The sequence below is a fragment of the Esox lucius genome, chromosome 1 (genome assembly GCF_011004845.1).
Source record: "Esox lucius isolate fEsoLuc1 chromosome 1, fEsoLuc1.pri, whole genome shotgun sequence".
Taxonomy (NCBI): domain Eukaryota; kingdom Metazoa; phylum Chordata; class Actinopteri; order Esociformes; family Esocidae; genus Esox; species Esox lucius.
Genome location: NC_047569.1, coordinates 16,528,336 through 16,544,896, shown reverse-complemented (window position 1 = coordinate 16,544,896; position 16,561 = coordinate 16,528,336). Strand labels below are relative to the sequence as shown.

General features: G+C 44.6%; 3 protein-coding genes across 10 annotated transcripts in view; 2 read left to right on the top strand and 1 right to left on the bottom strand.

Annotated features, from left to right (window-relative positions):
* The first annotated feature begins 493 nt into the window (after positions 1–493).
* LOC105015661 (coiled-coil domain-containing protein 150) lies at positions 494–6,471 on the top strand. Its single transcript, XM_020050994.2, has 21 exons — positions 494–576; positions 1,005–1,367; positions 1,560–1,738; positions 1,856–1,924; positions 2,051–2,167; positions 2,251–2,380; positions 2,509–2,552; positions 2,703–2,795; positions 2,870–2,977; positions 3,064–3,188; positions 3,296–3,473; positions 3,594–3,662; positions 3,805–3,885; positions 4,009–4,092; positions 4,178–4,285; positions 4,618–4,788; positions 4,900–5,060; positions 5,452–5,545; positions 5,678–5,826; positions 5,945–6,071; positions 6,197–6,471. Exons 2-21 carry the CDS (start codon positions 1,007–1,009, stop codon positions 6,419–6,421), a joined length of 2,673 nt encoding a protein of 890 aa, XP_019906553.2. The 5' UTR covers positions 494–576; positions 1,005–1,006; the 3' UTR covers positions 6,422–6,471.
* LOC109616328 (coiled-coil domain-containing protein 150-like) lies at positions 6,441–10,166 on the top strand. 4 transcript variants are annotated; one of them, XM_029122182.2, is made up of 6 exons: positions 6,441–6,549; positions 6,635–6,706; positions 6,861–6,947; positions 7,223–7,426; positions 8,311–8,425; positions 10,006–10,166. In XM_029122182.2, exons 1-6 carry the CDS (start codon positions 6,487–6,489, stop codon positions 10,095–10,097), a joined length of 633 nt encoding a protein of 210 aa, XP_028978015.1. In that variant the 5' UTR covers positions 6,441–6,486; the 3' UTR covers positions 10,098–10,166. The 4 variants fall into 4 exon arrangements, with proteins under 4 accessions (XP_028978015.1, XP_028978011.1, XP_028978017.1 ...); XM_029122178.2 differs by having other exon boundaries at positions 6,858–6,947; XM_029122184.2 differs by having other exon boundaries at positions 6,858–6,947; positions 10,022–10,099.
* LOC105015297 (endothelin-converting enzyme-like 1) overlaps positions 8,875–16,561 on the bottom strand; it is a 27,052-nt gene continuing 19,365 nt past the window's right edge. For 4 of the 5 annotated variants that reach the window (XM_020051002.2, XM_020051001.2, XM_020050997.2 and 1 more), the window contains 9 exons: positions 15,873–15,976; positions 15,130–15,188; positions 14,656–14,707; positions 13,773–13,840; positions 13,289–13,413; positions 13,135–13,200; positions 12,851–12,946; positions 11,263–11,339; positions 8,882–11,150 (listed from right to left, as the gene is read on the bottom strand). In XM_020051002.2, coding sequence (XP_019906561.1) covers positions 11,051–11,150; positions 11,263–11,339; positions 12,851–12,946; positions 13,135–13,200; positions 13,289–13,413; positions 13,773–13,840; positions 14,656–14,707; positions 15,130–15,188; positions 15,873–15,976 — 747 coding nt within the window. In that variant the 3' untranslated portion in view covers positions 8,882–11,050. Of the gene's footprint in view, positions 11,151–11,262; positions 11,340–12,850; positions 12,947–13,134; positions 13,201–13,288; positions 13,414–13,772; positions 13,841–14,655; positions 14,708–15,129; positions 15,189–15,872; positions 15,977–16,561 lie in introns of all 5 variants that reach the window. The other variant, XR_004576106.1, reaches the window with a different exon arrangement.

Here is a 16,561-nt window from a genome sequence, read left to right as displayed (position 1 = left end):
ATATGTTTGAAGAATGTAAACGGAGCAGGGTTCTTAGATCCATGAACACAGGTCAGCTAGTAGAGGGCAGAGTCCAGACTAAACATGGAGAAGTTGCGTTTAGCACTTATGCTATACACAACTGTAATAAACTACCAGAAGATCTTAGACGTGCCCCAAACACATCCATTTTTAAATCCAGGTTAAAAACACTTTTCTTTTCACGTGCCTATGACTGAACACTTAAACTTAACTACACTGTTTAGCCTTATAACTTCCTATGTTTGTATCCCATTTTTAATCTTTATATGTTTTCGTATTGTATTTTATATTATTATTGTGTTTTCATTCGTTCTGATGTTTTCATTTGAGTATTTGTTTTTATGTTATTGTACTTTCATATATTTTCCTTTGTAAAGCACATTGAATTGCTTCGATGTATGAATTGTGCTATATAAATAAACTTGCTTGCTTGCAGACAGCAGCACCAGCTGCGGTCATGGGCGGGATCAAAGTGCGGTTAATTTGAAAGCTGGAGGAAGCTGTAGACGCGTCGCTATAGAAACAAGTGCAGGAAGTAGCTGCGATAAAGTTCTGGTAAGCGGCACTATTATTGTAGAAGCACAATGTGTAACTAAATTGTATTTATATTTTCTAGAATGGGTACATTTTGACTCTTTCACACAATGACAGCATTACGCAATTGCTTGACAAATTCTTTGACATGGCGAGATGGCTTTCTATCGAACAATTACCCAGCATGTTGCTGTGATTTATCGAAGCTACTGTATTAGCTAGTTCAAGTTGCGCACGTTATTGTTTAGTTTCCGCATGAATAGCGTGTTGGGAGACACCGAGTTTGTTTACATTGTACCTTATATCTATAAATATATTGGTTAGATTAGTAACCATGAATTGCACTTGCGGATGTTTAGTGCAACCAATATGCGGAACGTGCTGTGAAGTGGTTGTTTCGTTCAAATGCTTCAACGCAAATGTGTGAATTTCCACACACCGTTCTGCAGTCATGTCCCGCTCAGTGATCCCGCCCCTGGATGCTGGGGCCACAGCCCCGGAGGCGTTGTCCTTGCTACACCAGCGCCTCCTGATGGCTGAGGAGCAGGCAGAGGCACTCGTCAGAGACATGGTCAGTCTGGGAGTGTCCAGAGAGCAGATTCTGGAGAGGGTGGAAGGAGACCTCATCCAGCGCCCAGTTAGCCCCCTGAAGATGCACCATGCGCTGAGAGAGCCCGGGGGAGAGGGACTACTGTGGCGCCAGTGTGATGGGCTAGTGAGTAGAGTGTGTCGCATGGAGAGCCTCCTGCAGACACTCAAGCTCGCCACGTTCCGTTTCTCAACTGAGAGAGAACTGGATCCTTCACACTCAGGTAATGACTAGCAACGTCTTAATATAAAAATTACTGATGTGTTTTTTCAAATTGTACCCTAAACTTTTCCTGCCACTGTATTTAGAATTTTGACAAGATCTGTCTGCTTTTGGCTTGATCCTTTTCTCTCTGACTGACACACACACACACACACACACACCTGTGTCCTCTGTCCTAATTATGCCTGTGCAGCTCGACTGAAGGAGCAGATATCCACACTACAGAGGGAGAGTGAGGAGGAGCAGCGGGCCTCCAGGAGGGAGGTGATGCGGCTTAGGGACCAGCTCCGCCAGGCCTACCTGGACAGGGACAAGGCCCAGGGGGAGGTGCAGGAACTAGAAGAGGCCCTGGAGGTTGCAACGGCCTCCAAGGTACCAGAACCAACCAAGTTCCCATCGCTCAGCCAGCAGTGTACAGCAATCATCCACCTTTTCATTTAGCACCATCTCTGATGGGGGTGTTTCTAAGTTCTGGTACTGTTGTTGCAGATGGATGTGGCACTGGCCGCGGAGGAGCTGAAGACGGTCAATGTTGAGATGAGTGAGAAGGTGCTGCAGGTGAGGTCGCCATGAGGAAACGGGGACAGCTTCGGGAAGCCGGTCAGCCTTCGGTCGATAGATACAGTATGGATCGATTTTCTTTCTAGCAGCTTCTTCAGCTCTCATGTCCTCCATCCCTTTTAGCTGAAGGCTCAGGTGTACCAAGAGTGTGTTCGATCTTTGGAGAACGAGAAATCCAACCACGCACTGCTTCAGAGGGTGGAGGAGCTGGAGGGAGTGGTGGAGTGGGAGAGAAGACAGGTACGGCAGTGGATGTGCAGGAATACAGGTGGAGTAAAAGAAAGAAGGAAAACCGGTAGAACCTTTGATATGCTGTTCCCCAGTCCCAGATCGCGCAGGCAAACTGCCATGCACTGAGCTTTGACGGACAGACCACCAGACAGAGGCTGCAGGAGGTGGAGGACAGAGCCCACATGCTGCAGGAGCAATGTGATCAGCTTAAAGGGCAGGCAGGTCAGCAACACTGGATTGTGGGAGTTGAAGTGTCTGTTTTTTTTCTCTCACTTTTTTCATGTGTTGTTGATTTTGAATCAGGTTTCATGTACATAATTAATTGTTTGATCTCTTGATCCTTTAAACAGAGGTGAAAGATTCCCTTGTTTTGGAGTTGACAGGTGAACTTAAAGTAAGTCAAAGGCACTTGTTTTTTGTTATGAATGATATTAATCAACAAATGGGTTGATCAAATCAACATATGGGGTTGTGTATGCAGCGTGTGTGTTCATGGGTGTGCGGTGTGTTTGCAGAGTGTGTAAGGTGTGTATTGTGTCTGCAGTGTGTACGGCTAGCTCTGCAGACACAGCAGCGGGAGAACAGCGGGCATTTGAAAGATATAGGAAACCTGAAGACAACGGCTGACCAAGTCCTGGTGAGTGGTACTAGATACTAGAATTGAATGACCAAGTACACGTACTATACTAAAATAGTCTCTCTCACTCTCAGGCTTTAAACAGCCAGTTGGAGTGTCAGTGCTCTGAGTTGAACTCTGCCCTACGTTCTCTTACTATGGAGAATTCCAGACTACAGACTGAACACCAAGCTAGCATTAAGGTACCGTCTTTAGCCTTGCACACAAACACACATCTCCTCACTAGTACAGGCTACATGTTATTCTCTTTCTTTGTCTTTTTTTCCAGACAGAGAGGTATCGTGTGTCCAAGCAGCTGGAAGAGCAAGACCTCCTACTGGAAGCAGCCAGGCGCAACATCCAGGCAGAACTGCAGGGGGCGCTATCAGATAAAGTTAAACTAAAGATGGAACTGTGGGTGTTGAGACTAACTGAATTCACATGAATAAGATTGAAAAGGTCTCAATACTAATGCTGGCCACACACATCCAGGAATAAGAGCCTCTAACTCTGTTTCACAGAGAGACTCTTAAGGTAGACCATAACCAGCTTCTGCAGAGTTCCACCGTTGCCCAGGAGAAAGCAGTTGCTCAGCAGGAGCTCTTGGAATGTACCATTGAGAGACTTCGGGGGGAGCTGACCGCATCTGTAAAGGAAGGGGAGGTCATGAGGCAAGACAGGGATAGCGCAAAGACTGAGGTGCACCTGCGTTGTTTCTTCAATACATATGATAATGTTCATGTGCGTACAAGTTTCTTCTTTTTTTTTTGTGCAGAGATGTATGTAAAAATTAAGTATTTCTCTCTTTTTGGGTAACAGATGTGCATACTGGTCACCAAGCTAGAGGGTGAAAAAAATTCTCTGGTAACACAACTCGCTAAAGTCAAGGTACTGTACTGGCAACTATCTCTGACAAAGAAAGAGATGTTTCTCAGAGTGTTGTAAACAGGCATTTGGGTTTCAACCTGAACTTATTTTCTGAACCTGGCTTTCTGTCCTCTGTCCACTTTTCAACTGGTTTGATTGACAGCTGGATACAGTCACATTTCAGAAGCAGGAGGAGGAGAACAGGAGGCTCATGGGAAAGCTGACTGCCATTGAGCACCAGCAGGTTAGTATCTAGAGACTGGGGTCACATCCATAGTCAATGTGTGTTAGTATCATACTTTTATTGTTCATCCTGACTGTTTCCTATTTCCCTCATGTCTCAATGTGTGCTCTTTCCTTTACTCAGAATGCTCAGCTGCAGGTGGAGCAAATGCTCAAGGAGCTGACAGACAGTAAGAACACACTGGCCTATGAGAACGGTTCACTGCAGGTAATGCTTTTCCACTCTGGCTGTCTGTATTCCTCCATACCTCTTGTTGAAGTCGGTTTCTTCCTTTGCTCCCCCGGTCAACCAGACCAAGGTGGACCAACTACAGGACGAGGTACGAGAGTTAAGAGATGCCCGGGCCGAAAGTGTCCAACAATGCAAGCGGAGCTCTGTGTTAAAGAATAAGTGCAATCAGGTACCACACACTAAACACACACAACTATGATGTTTTGTATCTACTATTCACACCACAGATGACTGGAGCCATATCACTAGTCGTTGACATGGGGACAATCAAGGAAACCGAAGCACCGTCTCCACAGAGCAGTTACTTTGGCCCCTTCTCAGGCTGGCCTGTAATCTGGAGGCCACACTGTTAGCCTTTTTAAGTGGCCAGGAATGCCATGTCTTAGTGGCAATAACCTTCGCCTGTTTAATGAGCTTGTCACTGAAAGCCTTTTATGTAGGAAGGTATTGATGCAATAAAAACGAGTTGACTCGCCAACACACACGTCTGGTCCTCATCAGGTCAGCTCTGAAATGAAAACACTGAAGTTAACCTGTCAAGAGCTGGAGGCTCAGCTCAGACAGGCCCAAGGGGAGTTGGTGTCGGCGGTGGCAGCCAGAAACAAGGCTCTGATGGACAGCCGGATCCTGAGGGGATGTCTGGACCAGCTGCAGGAGCGGCACCAGGACAAGGTCTGAGGGCCAAAGGACATTTTACCTGCTCTTGCTTCTGGAGAGCTAACGGCTGTGAGCTTTAGCCCGGCGCTAACCCACACCAATCTGCTCTGTGTGTTTGTTCTGTAGCTGAGCGAGTTAGAGGTCAGGCTGGGAGTTTCTCACCAGGGAGGGGGCAATGTGACTCAGACCCTGGAGAGTGTTTTGGCCTCCCACTCCCGTCTGCAACACAACACTGAGACTCTACAGCAGGAGTTGGGAGGACGAGAGCAGGAGCTGGTCACTCTCAGGTGAGAGAGGTAGTGCTGTGTGTATATGTTTGTGTGGGTGTCACTGTACTGGACGGAAGATACCCGGACAGTACGTTTAGCCAGTCCCTGTGAGGAAAAGGAGTTCATTTACATCCAAGTTATAATTGGAGTTAAGGAGTTAAAAGTTATCGATAGTGGTTAGCTTCACTGTTTCCCCATAAGGGAAAATGATCCCCACAAGGACCGAAAAATGTGCATGTCTAGGTTGTGCTTGTGTGTCATTGTGTTGCGTCAGATGGCCGTTTGCACTGATCTCTCTCTGTAAGTCGTTTGCCAGACAGATGGCTCCTGGAGACTCCTGTGTCCTACAATGATGCCATCTGACGCGAGACAACAGAGTGTATGTTGAAATAACCCATTTCTTTGTCAGACTGCAGGCTCAGAGAAAGATTCAAAGACTCCAGTTAGAGGTGCAGAAACTCCAAGATATCATGACAACTACTCACTCTGAGAAAACCGAAATGGTAACTGCTTCATTAATGAGTCATAAGCACATGCACACACACACACACACACACACACACACACACATATACCCTACAAACAGCTTTTAGTACTAGTGGTAGTTTAAAAGGACTTATTCATTTATTTCCCAGGTGGAGTCTTTGCGGAAAGCCCTGGATGTGACAAGGCTGGACAACAAGAAGCTTGCCCAGAGTTTAGAGCAGGCTGTGCTGGCCAACAGCACTCTGCAGGCCAACTTCGACCAAGCTAGACACCAATACCAGAACAGCAGCAAACTGAGGTAACCAATGAGGTCGTTTACAGTGGCCGTTCGATTGGCTACGTTAAAATATGTTTAAATATGGATGGCTACTTTGTGGAAATGTTGAAGTCATGTGCCTGTGTTGCATGTTTTTTAGAGAGTCAGAACTGCTTGAGACTAGGGCAGAGATTGGTCAATTGTCAGAGCGTCTTGAAACTATGAAGCGTCATATGAAGAAAGAGAGGGAATTAGCAAAGAGTCTGTCACAGAGAGAAATCTCAGAGGTAATGCACTCTCACACACGTCATCACTACTGTCCACCATCTGCCCGAACTCTGAAATATCATCCCCCCTCGTTCCTCGTCCTTCTCTTTATTTCTCTTTTATTTCTGTCTGTGTCTCTCTTCAGTTGAGAAAGGCACTAGAGGACTCATCATTAAAGTCAGATGACCTCTCCAGAGCCAACCGGGAGCTGCGGGAGAAGATCTCAGAGTTGGAGAAAGTGGTGTCCAATCAGAAAGCCTGTCTCAGAGATCAGAAGACACGGCTCCGGCAACACCAGGATAACAGAGCAGCTCTGAGCAACACAAAGACAATAAAGGCATCGACAGTAGCTTACTACACTTTAATATAAACCCTGTCCTTAACTCTGACTCATTTGTCTGTCCCCTTCTTGTCTTCCCCCTCTGCTTTCAGGACATGGAGGCAAAAAGAAAAACCCTTGAGGTCTTGAAGGATAAATCTCAGAAGAATTTTCTGCAGGTAAGAAACCACCCACACCCTTCCTAAACTGGTGAATGTTTGCAGTATGGAATCCACCAGCCACCGCTGTCGTGTCTGTTTCCAGAGTCACCTGATCCAGAAGGAGGAGTTAAAGGCAGAGAGAGAGTTGAGATGTGCAATGCAAGACAAGTGTCAGGTTAGAAGTGGTTGTCTATCTCTTGTTTGTCATAAGCAAGACTAATTTAAATGACTTTTTATCTCTTTTGCTTTATGACAGTAAAGTTGAAGTATTGAGCAACAGTCAGTCTACTTTAAATTCTTTATGTGTGTTTCTGTGACTGTCCTAGCAGAGGCTGGAGGTGAGCATCGAGAAGCTGCTTGAGGCCAAAGACAAGGCAGAGCAGAAACTGAAAGAGGTCAGCCTGGAGTCACAGCAAGTAAGAATTCTCACCACCTAAAGTTACTCAAGCAAACAGCAAAAAACTAATGAAGCAATTGTATTTTAAGTTTGTTGGACTTGGTCTGGTCTATCAATGTATCAGTGTTGTATCCTTGGTGTTTTGTGGACCTCAGGAAGAGTAGCTGCTGCTTGGGCTGACCAAATGGGGATCATAAACAATGATACATGCTCTGCACCTCAGGATTAATCTGGAATTTTCTCAATCAGTCTGTTGGCATTCATTAGCAAAGTCTTACTTTTATTCAACCTCAGATATCAGCGAACCTAGAGGAAGCTCACAGTTGGTTCCACTTCAAGTTCAACAACCTGAAGGAAGATGCAGAGCCAAACAGATATAATGGGAACAAGGAACCGCAAGAGACTGAACACCATGCCCCAGGGACCGGTGAAGAGACTGAACACCATGCCCCAGGGACCAGTGAAGAGACTGAACACCATTGCCATCACAATGGAAAGGTGCTTTTCTCTAATATGACTTCATTAACTCTCACTGATAATGCCATATGTGTGCAGTCCTCTTAAGCTTCTCGGGACTCTTTTGTTTGGCGTTTCAATGGTTCCTCTTTACCAGAGCTCTCCCAAACGTGACTCCATTAAATTCATTGAAAGATGCTGGACTCTAGGGTGCTATGTATTGCTTAAATCACTCAATGAAAAGTATGACTTAACTGTCTGTGAAATTCAGAAAATTGTCCAATCCGTAGGAGTTAGAATTACAGCTATTCATTAACTTATCAAATATTTAGGGCCTCACATCATCTGAGAAAGCCTCTTAGCTGAAAAGCACTATCGGGTAAACGTTTGGATCTCTGGAGAGGATTTAAAGAGCTGAGAATTATTTTGATTCCAGGCGGACTGCTTGCATTTTTCTAGGAAAGGGATTTCTAATAAAAAAAGGAGGTATCGAGACATTAAGTAAATTTGCTGCATAGAAATGTTTCATTGTAGTATCGATTTAAAGCCATCCACCAAAGTTAGCAACAACTTGCGGAACTATTGCTGGAAACATCATTCAAACGAATAAACCATCCCGTTTTGTATTGGTGAATTGCTGTCACTCCTTTGCCCTGAGCAGTTTCATAAGCACACACTTTATTAAATCCCCTTGTGTGTTTTTCCAACATCGTTTTTGTGATCCAAATAACTCAGACACTTTATGTCAAATAATGTCAGACACTTTATGAAAATGGCCTGAGGTGTGAGTTACCCTGTGTCTTCTCACAGACTGGTGTTGTCTAAAAGACACCGTTGCCCTGCGTCTATGGAGGTATAGACCTGAACAGAAGAGAGAGTGGTTTTGAGCATGGACTCGTAAGTTCCTCAATGTTTTCTTGTTCCAGGTTTGGTGTGATATCAAGTCGCAGGAACCAGAAGAGTTGGAGAGATGGGCAGCCACCATACAACGATGGGAGACCAAGAGGGAGCAGGCTCTCATTGCACGTGGATACAACCCTGGTGGGCCACAGTCGCTAACATGTAGATACAACCCTGGTGGGCCACAGTCGCTAACATGTAGATACAACCCTGGTGGGCCTCAGTCGCTAACATGTAGATACAACCCTGGTGGGCCTCAGTCGCTAACATGTAGATACAACCCTGGTGGGCCACAGTTGCTAACATGTAGATACAACCCTGGTGGGCCACAGTCGCTAACATGTAGATACAACCCTGGTGGGCCACAGTCGCTAACATGTAGATACAACCCTGGTGGGCCACAGTCGCTAACATGTAGATACAACCCTGGTGGGCCACAGTCGCTAACATGTAGATACAACCCTGGTGGGCCACAGTCGCTAACATGTAGATACAACCCTGGTGGGCCACAGTCGCTAACATGTAGATACAACCCTGGTGGGCCACAGTCGCTAACATGTAGATACAACCCTGGTGGGCCACAGTCACTAACATGTAGATACAACCCTGGTGGGCCACAGTCGCTAACATGTAGATACAACCCTGGTGGGCCACAGTCGCTGACATGTAGATACAACCCCGATTGGTCGCAGTCGCTAACATGTAGATACAACCCCGGTTGGTCGCAGTCGCTAACATGTAGATACAACCCTGGTGGGCCACAGTCGCTAACATGTAGATACAACTCTGGTTGGTCGCAGTCGCTAACATGTATATACAACCCCGGTTGGTCGCAGTCGCTAACATGTAGATACAACCCTGGTGGGTCGCAGTCGCTAACATGTAGATACAACCCTGGTGGGCCACAGTCGCTAACATGTAGATACAACTCCGGTTGGTCGCAGTCGCTAACATGTAGATAAAACCCTGGTTGGTCGCAGTCGCTAACATGTATATACAACCCCGATTGGTCGCAGTCGCTAACATGTATATACAACCCCGGTTGGTCGCAGTCGCTAACATGTAGATACAACCCCGGTTGGTCGCAGTCGCTAACATGTAGATACAACCCCGGTTGGTCGCAGTCGCTAACATGTAGATACAACCCTGGTGGGCCACATTCGCTGACATGTAGATACAACCCTGATTGGTCGCAGTCGCTAACATGTAGATACAACCCTGGTTGGTTGCAGTCGCTAACATGTAGATACAACCCTGGTTGGTCACGGTCACTAACACATTCACATTGACACACAAGACTAACACTTAACCAGGCCCTCACACAGTGATCCCATGGATTTATTCAAGACATTGAACACCAAGATATATGAGATTGCAACTAGCAGCCATATGAGATAGCAGCTGAATATTGAGAACTGTATGAGGTGTCACTTTTATCACAGTCAATCTTCGTAAAGCTGGTTTTGAACATCAGAGCACAACATGCTGTTTTCAGAATAAGAACTGTACAACTTTGTCCTTTTATATAATTTATAAGTATACAAAGATTGTTCATGTTTTATGAGGAGATTCTTTATACAAAATGATAATGTTTTTTAATATCACTGTACAAATGATTTTTTCCAGTTTTTTTTCTGACATAATTCACAGTTTTGTACATACAGAATATAGAATATTTGTCACTGTGGAATGCCAAATGATATTGTTCCTTGCTTTTAAAGCTTCTTTGCTCTGCAGGACCGGCCAAAGACAATCAGAGTTCATGAACAGAGAGTATGTGCTGCCGACATATCAAGGAGGGCACTTGAGTTGACGTAATCCAATTGAAGTTATCCACAGGACAGATGAAGTTGTTCAACAGGTCCATGAATCAGTCTAAAGAAATACACTCCTCTGAATCCTAACTGTGGGGTAACAGTGATCCATTGGTGGAGAGCGTGGTCTTGTTCCGGGTCGGTGTGCTACAGCTGTACAGTGTCGAGTGGAGGCTCACAGGTACAAACACACCATTAGTTCATGGTTCCATCACAATCCTTCAGCACTTTGGCCACAGTCCCACATTCAGCTACACATCCTGAGCAAAAGTGATGGATTACTTATGGATTCAGCTCATAACAAAAGACCTTCAAAACTGTACAAACACACATACTCACAGTGACACTGTTTCACTGATGTCCGTAAAGCCAAGACCAAGCAACAACAGTCAAGAAGGAGTCGGCCACAGGAGAGACCAGACCAGAGAATCTGTTCAGACACTGGAGGACTGCGTGGAGGCACAGTCTCCACTAATAGGAAACACAACATTGACTGGCAACACTTGGGTCCCGGTGTTCTGTGCCACCCGCACCACTCATTGTCTTTCAGGCAGTGTGGTACCAATCCCTTTTTACACAAAGTTCTGAACCTTTTGGATCAAACTAGATTTGATGACTATCTTTACTACTATGAATATCATGGTTTTCAAAAGTGATTCAAATGATTATGAATTGACATCATATCAAGTGGAAACCAAAAGTGATCCCAAGTTTCTAAAACTTCCAACTCCTCGACAAAATATAACATTAAATGATGAGTAGACAATCAAGTTATCATGGGTTTGCCTGGTGGTGAAGAGATTATTCGCTTTCAAAATAACAATGAGAAAGGTAGTCTCAGGATGAGAGAAAGCAAAACAGAACAGAACACCTCAGTTGGTTAGCGGAGGAGGGGTTTTTCAGCTCTCAGGTCAGTTTTACTAAGTGGAGCTCCGAGGTCTAGGTTTGGGGGTCACCACACAGAACATTTGTCGACAGGATGCATGGGGGAACCCTTCGGACAGTGGAACACTCGGGAAAACTCATCAAACTGGGACACGCTGCCGATCACCCTGCACGAGGGGAGGGGAATGAGAGAGCACAGACCAATCAGAGCGGCCATTCAGTGTGGCCCCGTCAGTGACGGGTGGTTTTCATTGGTTTAGGTGGGGTCGGGGCGTGTACCTGTAGTGCTCCGGTGCGTGTTTGTCAGTCAGCAGCTGCAGGTAGATGGACTGAGACCGTCTCTTCATACACCAGTTCTGATGGGAGAAAGACGACAGCATTGTAAATCTATTACGCTTGAACACCAACGCAACAGTCTTGTTCCTGTGTTTAATGAAATAAACCCCCCCGGAAATTCACCATGCGGGCAAAAAGCTTATTCTTCTCCAATCGTGTGCATAAATATGTTGACATCCGTCTTAGAGAGCGTTTCACCGTTGTCAAGATAATCTGTCTACCTGCCCGGCGCGGCATAACAAGCAGCTGATTAAACGGCATGGTCATCAGTGCAATGACACAGAGGTCTCTCCTTTTGAAGGAGTGTGCGATTGACATGCAGACAGCGAGGGTGTCCACCGCCTTGTTGATAGACAATTATATGTATGTTTTCTATTGTAAGATGCATCCAGCTAAGTTCTAAAGATGGGAGTACGTCCAAGCCTCAACACTGCAGACCATTTGTATCGACGCCAACCCAGGACCTCTCTTCATCTGCGGGACGGTCTGAAATCATCCATCTGGACAACTGTGGCAAATGTGTTTCCACTGAAGAAGTTAAGCCAAACGCTGTCAGGAACCATCTCAGGGAAGCCCGACTGCATGCTTGTCATCATTATCAGGGTCTTGACCTGACCAGAGTTTGGGGTCATAACTGATTTCTGATGGAGTGCCTTGTATCAACTGTATCGAAAGTGTTACATATTTCATTTATATTTTTGTTCAGTAAAAATTCAAAAGTATTTGCACCCTTGCAGTTCATTAAAATTCTATGCACCATTTCATCTAGATAACTGTTGAAATTCAAATGTTTTGGTTTTGTATATATTTCTCTGGTGTGCAGTTCAACAAAAATATAAAATCTTAATAATTTACTCAAAACTATTCCACAAAGAAATCCTCAAATGATAATATATTTGGAACCTTCTGGAAGTACTTAAATAATAATTTGATTTCAAGCAGGTGTTTCTCTACTTAGCAGGTGATTCTCTAATTTCGCTTAGTTGTACGTGTCTGTAACATAATTCCTCATTCAACCATTGTGAATGGAGAATAGGACTCTTGCTCCTATTTTGTGTCATTATGTGTACTGCAATGAGGATGAAGAATAGAAAGAGAACCAGAGATTTGGTCTGAAGACATCAGACACAAGAGTTTAGCCAACCATGGTTGTCAAAGCTACAATCAAAATCCAGAGACCTTGATGTTCCTGTCACAGTACGTGATGTTATTAGAGGACCATGCCACTATAATTAACCTCCCTGGATGACAAAAATTGAAAGCTAAGGATTGTTGGAAATGGTGGAGGAAGCCCTTCGATATAATGCCACAAGTATTCAAGCTGACTTTTAGACACAAGGTATGATAGTTTCAACTCATACCACCAGTAACCAACTCAGTGCTCAATACTCAGTTCCACTGTATTTTTACAGACAATTTGATACATTAGAAGAATGTGCAATGATGCCAATACTTTGCTATGACTGTACATTGACTCACATAAATGACCATTCCAAACACAAAAACAGTCTATACACAGTTTGATGTGTACCTGGGCGAAGGCAATGAAGAGTAGTTGTTCATGTGTGTATTTGAGTCCAGGGAGAGGTCTTTCTGGGCCATGTTCTCTGACCCACTTCTGATATGCCTGGAGGAAGATATGAGATAGAACCAGATAAATGGACAGGGAGTGGAAGGAATGAGAAAGCACAGCTAGATAAACAAGACTAGAGTCCATGGCTTACAGGCAGAGCTTGACAATAGTCGCTAGTGACTGACAGACATGAATCACTTGTGTTTGACAGCTAGCATAGCCTATAGGAAGATTTCACTCACAAAGTAAGACAATTTGAGGCCTCCCATGTCTGCTATATTCTCCCCTAGAGTCAAACGGCCATTGACCTTCAGACAGAGTGGAAAGATAGCATTACTTAAGTACCATTACTTGCATATGTTTCTAATAAGCTGTCAAAAAAAGCCATACACCCACCCTCTGGTTGTAGACAGTGAAGTTGTCATAGAGTTTGACGATGCACTCTGCTTTCTTCTGAAATTTCTTGTATGACTCCTCTGTCCACCACTGCTTCAGGTTGCCGTAGCGATCATACTGGCCGCCTAAGAGAAAAATGGCATCACTAAGCCTGATGGTTAATATTCAACCATACCTCTAGGTACAATTAGATATATCCGTTTAATCTCTGCGGTCATTTGACTTATTTAATTTGTTGTCTTAGGGGCACACAGGAAGCCCATATCTTGCTGCAGGTCCGATAGTAACGGCCCACTTAGATTTGGGTCATGAGACTTGATTTAGGATGACCAATGTGGACAGAACACATTTGGATGTGGACAAAATGTATTCAGAATTGATATTACCTGACAGTTTTACTAATGGAATTAGGCTACTGTTGTTCATGTCCAATTGGATTGAAAGGTTTATAGGACCCTTGTTTGACCAGGAAGCTCCCTCTCACCCCAGTCATCGTATCCATGTGTCAGCTCATGACCAATGATGGCTCCTATCCCTCCATAGTTCAGAGATCTGGAAGGAGGAGGGACATGGACAAGGAATAAATAATCACTTATACCTAACATTTACGTTCAGCCTGCAGTTCTAGTCTCTCTCCTAAAGGGGGCAGTGATGCGTTATGCACGTCACTGTCAGACCCGTCGGTGTCTTAACAGCTGAAACAGTGAAAGCCGCGTCCACCTCTCCTTGACCTGAGCTGTGTGAGGGCTGGGCGGTGTGGGTGGTGTAGTGCGTCTGGCCGCGCGGATGGAGAGGGATGCGAGGAGGGGATGGCCCGGAGCTACCCACATGGCTAAGTCTGAAAATGACTTTCTGACAGGATGTCGATACCCTCGATCTCCAAACCTGAATAAAGAAGGCGCTGATTGAGGCTTCATTACCTGAGGCCCGATAACAGTGCGGGGACAAACTCCGTCTTTGTGGCAGGTTGGGGCTACTGCAGTAATAAGTCCACGGGAAAGGCACTGCGCCACGTCTAATATCATATTACATTCATCAGTATGCATGGGTGGCGCGGTCATTTGTGTGGGAGCGACAATCACTTGTAATGAATTACGGAGAAGTGAGTGAATGGACTAATAATGCCGTGCTGTGAGAGTTGGGGGTTGCCGTGTTTGTTAAGGTGACAGGGAAGTGGTTTAGACCTAGAGCACCAGGGATCAGGTAGGGAGAAGTAATGGTAACGAGAAGCACTTCTTTTCACCGTGTGCAGCATTTCATTCCAGCCCAGTATGCTACTCACTGCCACGCTTGCTACCACTAATCAAGGTCTTAATTAACAATTTACCAGCAGGCGAATGCTTAGAAATATTCAGAGTTGTACTCACTGTGGAAACTCTGGGTCGTACAACGTGGGCTGAAGGATTCCGGCAGGAAAGACTTGAGGCGAGGGAGAGATAAGAGCATGAGATAACGATAGGGGGAGATATTTTAGAGTGGGACGGATAGAGGGAGAGAAATGAGAAGGGGAGGCGGGGTGAAAAATGAGCTCTTGTGTCTGATGGCTGTGTTTGTCTGACTCTGTCCTCTGCTGCCTGCTCTGAAAACTTGCCATTGATTTTTCTGCACGGTAAATGCAAACAACAAGGCAGACTGTGATACCCGCAGAAGCTGCGATGTGGGAAAGTGAGGGGGGAGATGACAAACAGCGTGGGCAGGTCGTTGGGAGGTTAGCAGGGTCGGTGTACTGCAAGTAAATGCATATATTATTTGTGCTTCATCACATGGCTGTATGGGTTGACCAGAGAGGAGTGTGTTGTCCGGTCGGTGCAGAGCTGTGATTTGGGTTGGGTCACACTCACCCATCTGGTTCTTGTTTGGCAGGTAATAGGCATTGAGTGCCTGAGGGGGAAGAAGCCACCTGAGGAGGAAACAAATTTAATCAGATTTTATTTTTTAAGCCCAATTCACTGGATATCTCCGAACAACAGGCAGACAGATAATTCTCAAGTGTCACTGGCAATTTGTCTCTAAACTTGGGGGTCTTTTTGGGTGAAAGGATCCAATATTTAGTCCAATACAGAGTTCCTGTCTGTGTAAAGAAAACAGTCCCTTCATCATAATCGTTTTAAAATTCAGGCACATCGATTTGAGGACATATCCCAAATTAATAATTTAGAAATTCAGAGATGCCCTTGTTCTAGGGGGAATGACAGATGGTCCTATGGACAGCGGCAGGATAGAGAAATAGAGAGACAGATGAGGGGTTGGAGTGATGAGGACATGTTTTTTTGTGCCGAGTGAGAGATGAATGATAAAAGGACTAGATTTGTGATGAAGAAGAAATACATAGCAGTAGTGGTTGAAGGGTTGGTTGAGACACAAAGTCTGTTTTGACTACTTTGCTGGTACTGTAGTACCACATTTTTTACATTTATACAAAAGAGCTTATGATATATTTTGTGTAAATATTTTGTATATGTTTTGGTACATCAGTTATATAAATATGTTGCATTACTCTTGTCATAAAATGCAATGTATTCCATCATGGGGGATAAAGGACATTGTGTGTGGGCGTGTAGTTCTGGGTGAAAGTGCCACTCACGCTGTCTTGTCCACCTGCTTGTGGATCTTTTTGACAGACATCTTGATGTTGAACTTTATGCTGTTGAGAATGTTTTTGAAATAGGTATTTTCATCCACATCAAACTGCCGAATAAAAAACAGAGATGGAGAGAGTCAATGAGGGAGACACACACACACACACACACGCACACACACACACACACACACACACACACACACACACACACACACACACACACACACACACACACACACACACACACACACACACACAGTAATGCAAATTAATTACTTAAAAATCATACATTGTGATTTTTCTGGATTTTTGTTTTAGATTCCACTCACAGTTGAAAAGTACCTATGATAAAAATGACAGACTTCTACATGCTTTGTAAGTGGGAAAACCTGCAAAATCGGCAGTGTATCAAATACTTGTTCTCCCCACTGTATGAAGCCATTTATTATCACATAGTTGTTTGGCTCCATTTTAAATCAGAATTATAACAGACATCACCCAAATGGCCCTGATCAAAAGTTTACATACCCTTGAATGTTTGGCTTTGTTACAGAAACACAAGGTGATACACTCAGGTGAAAATAGCAATTAAAGATGAATTTCCCACATCTGTGGCTTTTTAAATTGCTTTTAGTGTCTGTGTATAAATAGTCAATGAGTTTGTTAGCTCTCACGTGGATGCACTGACCAGG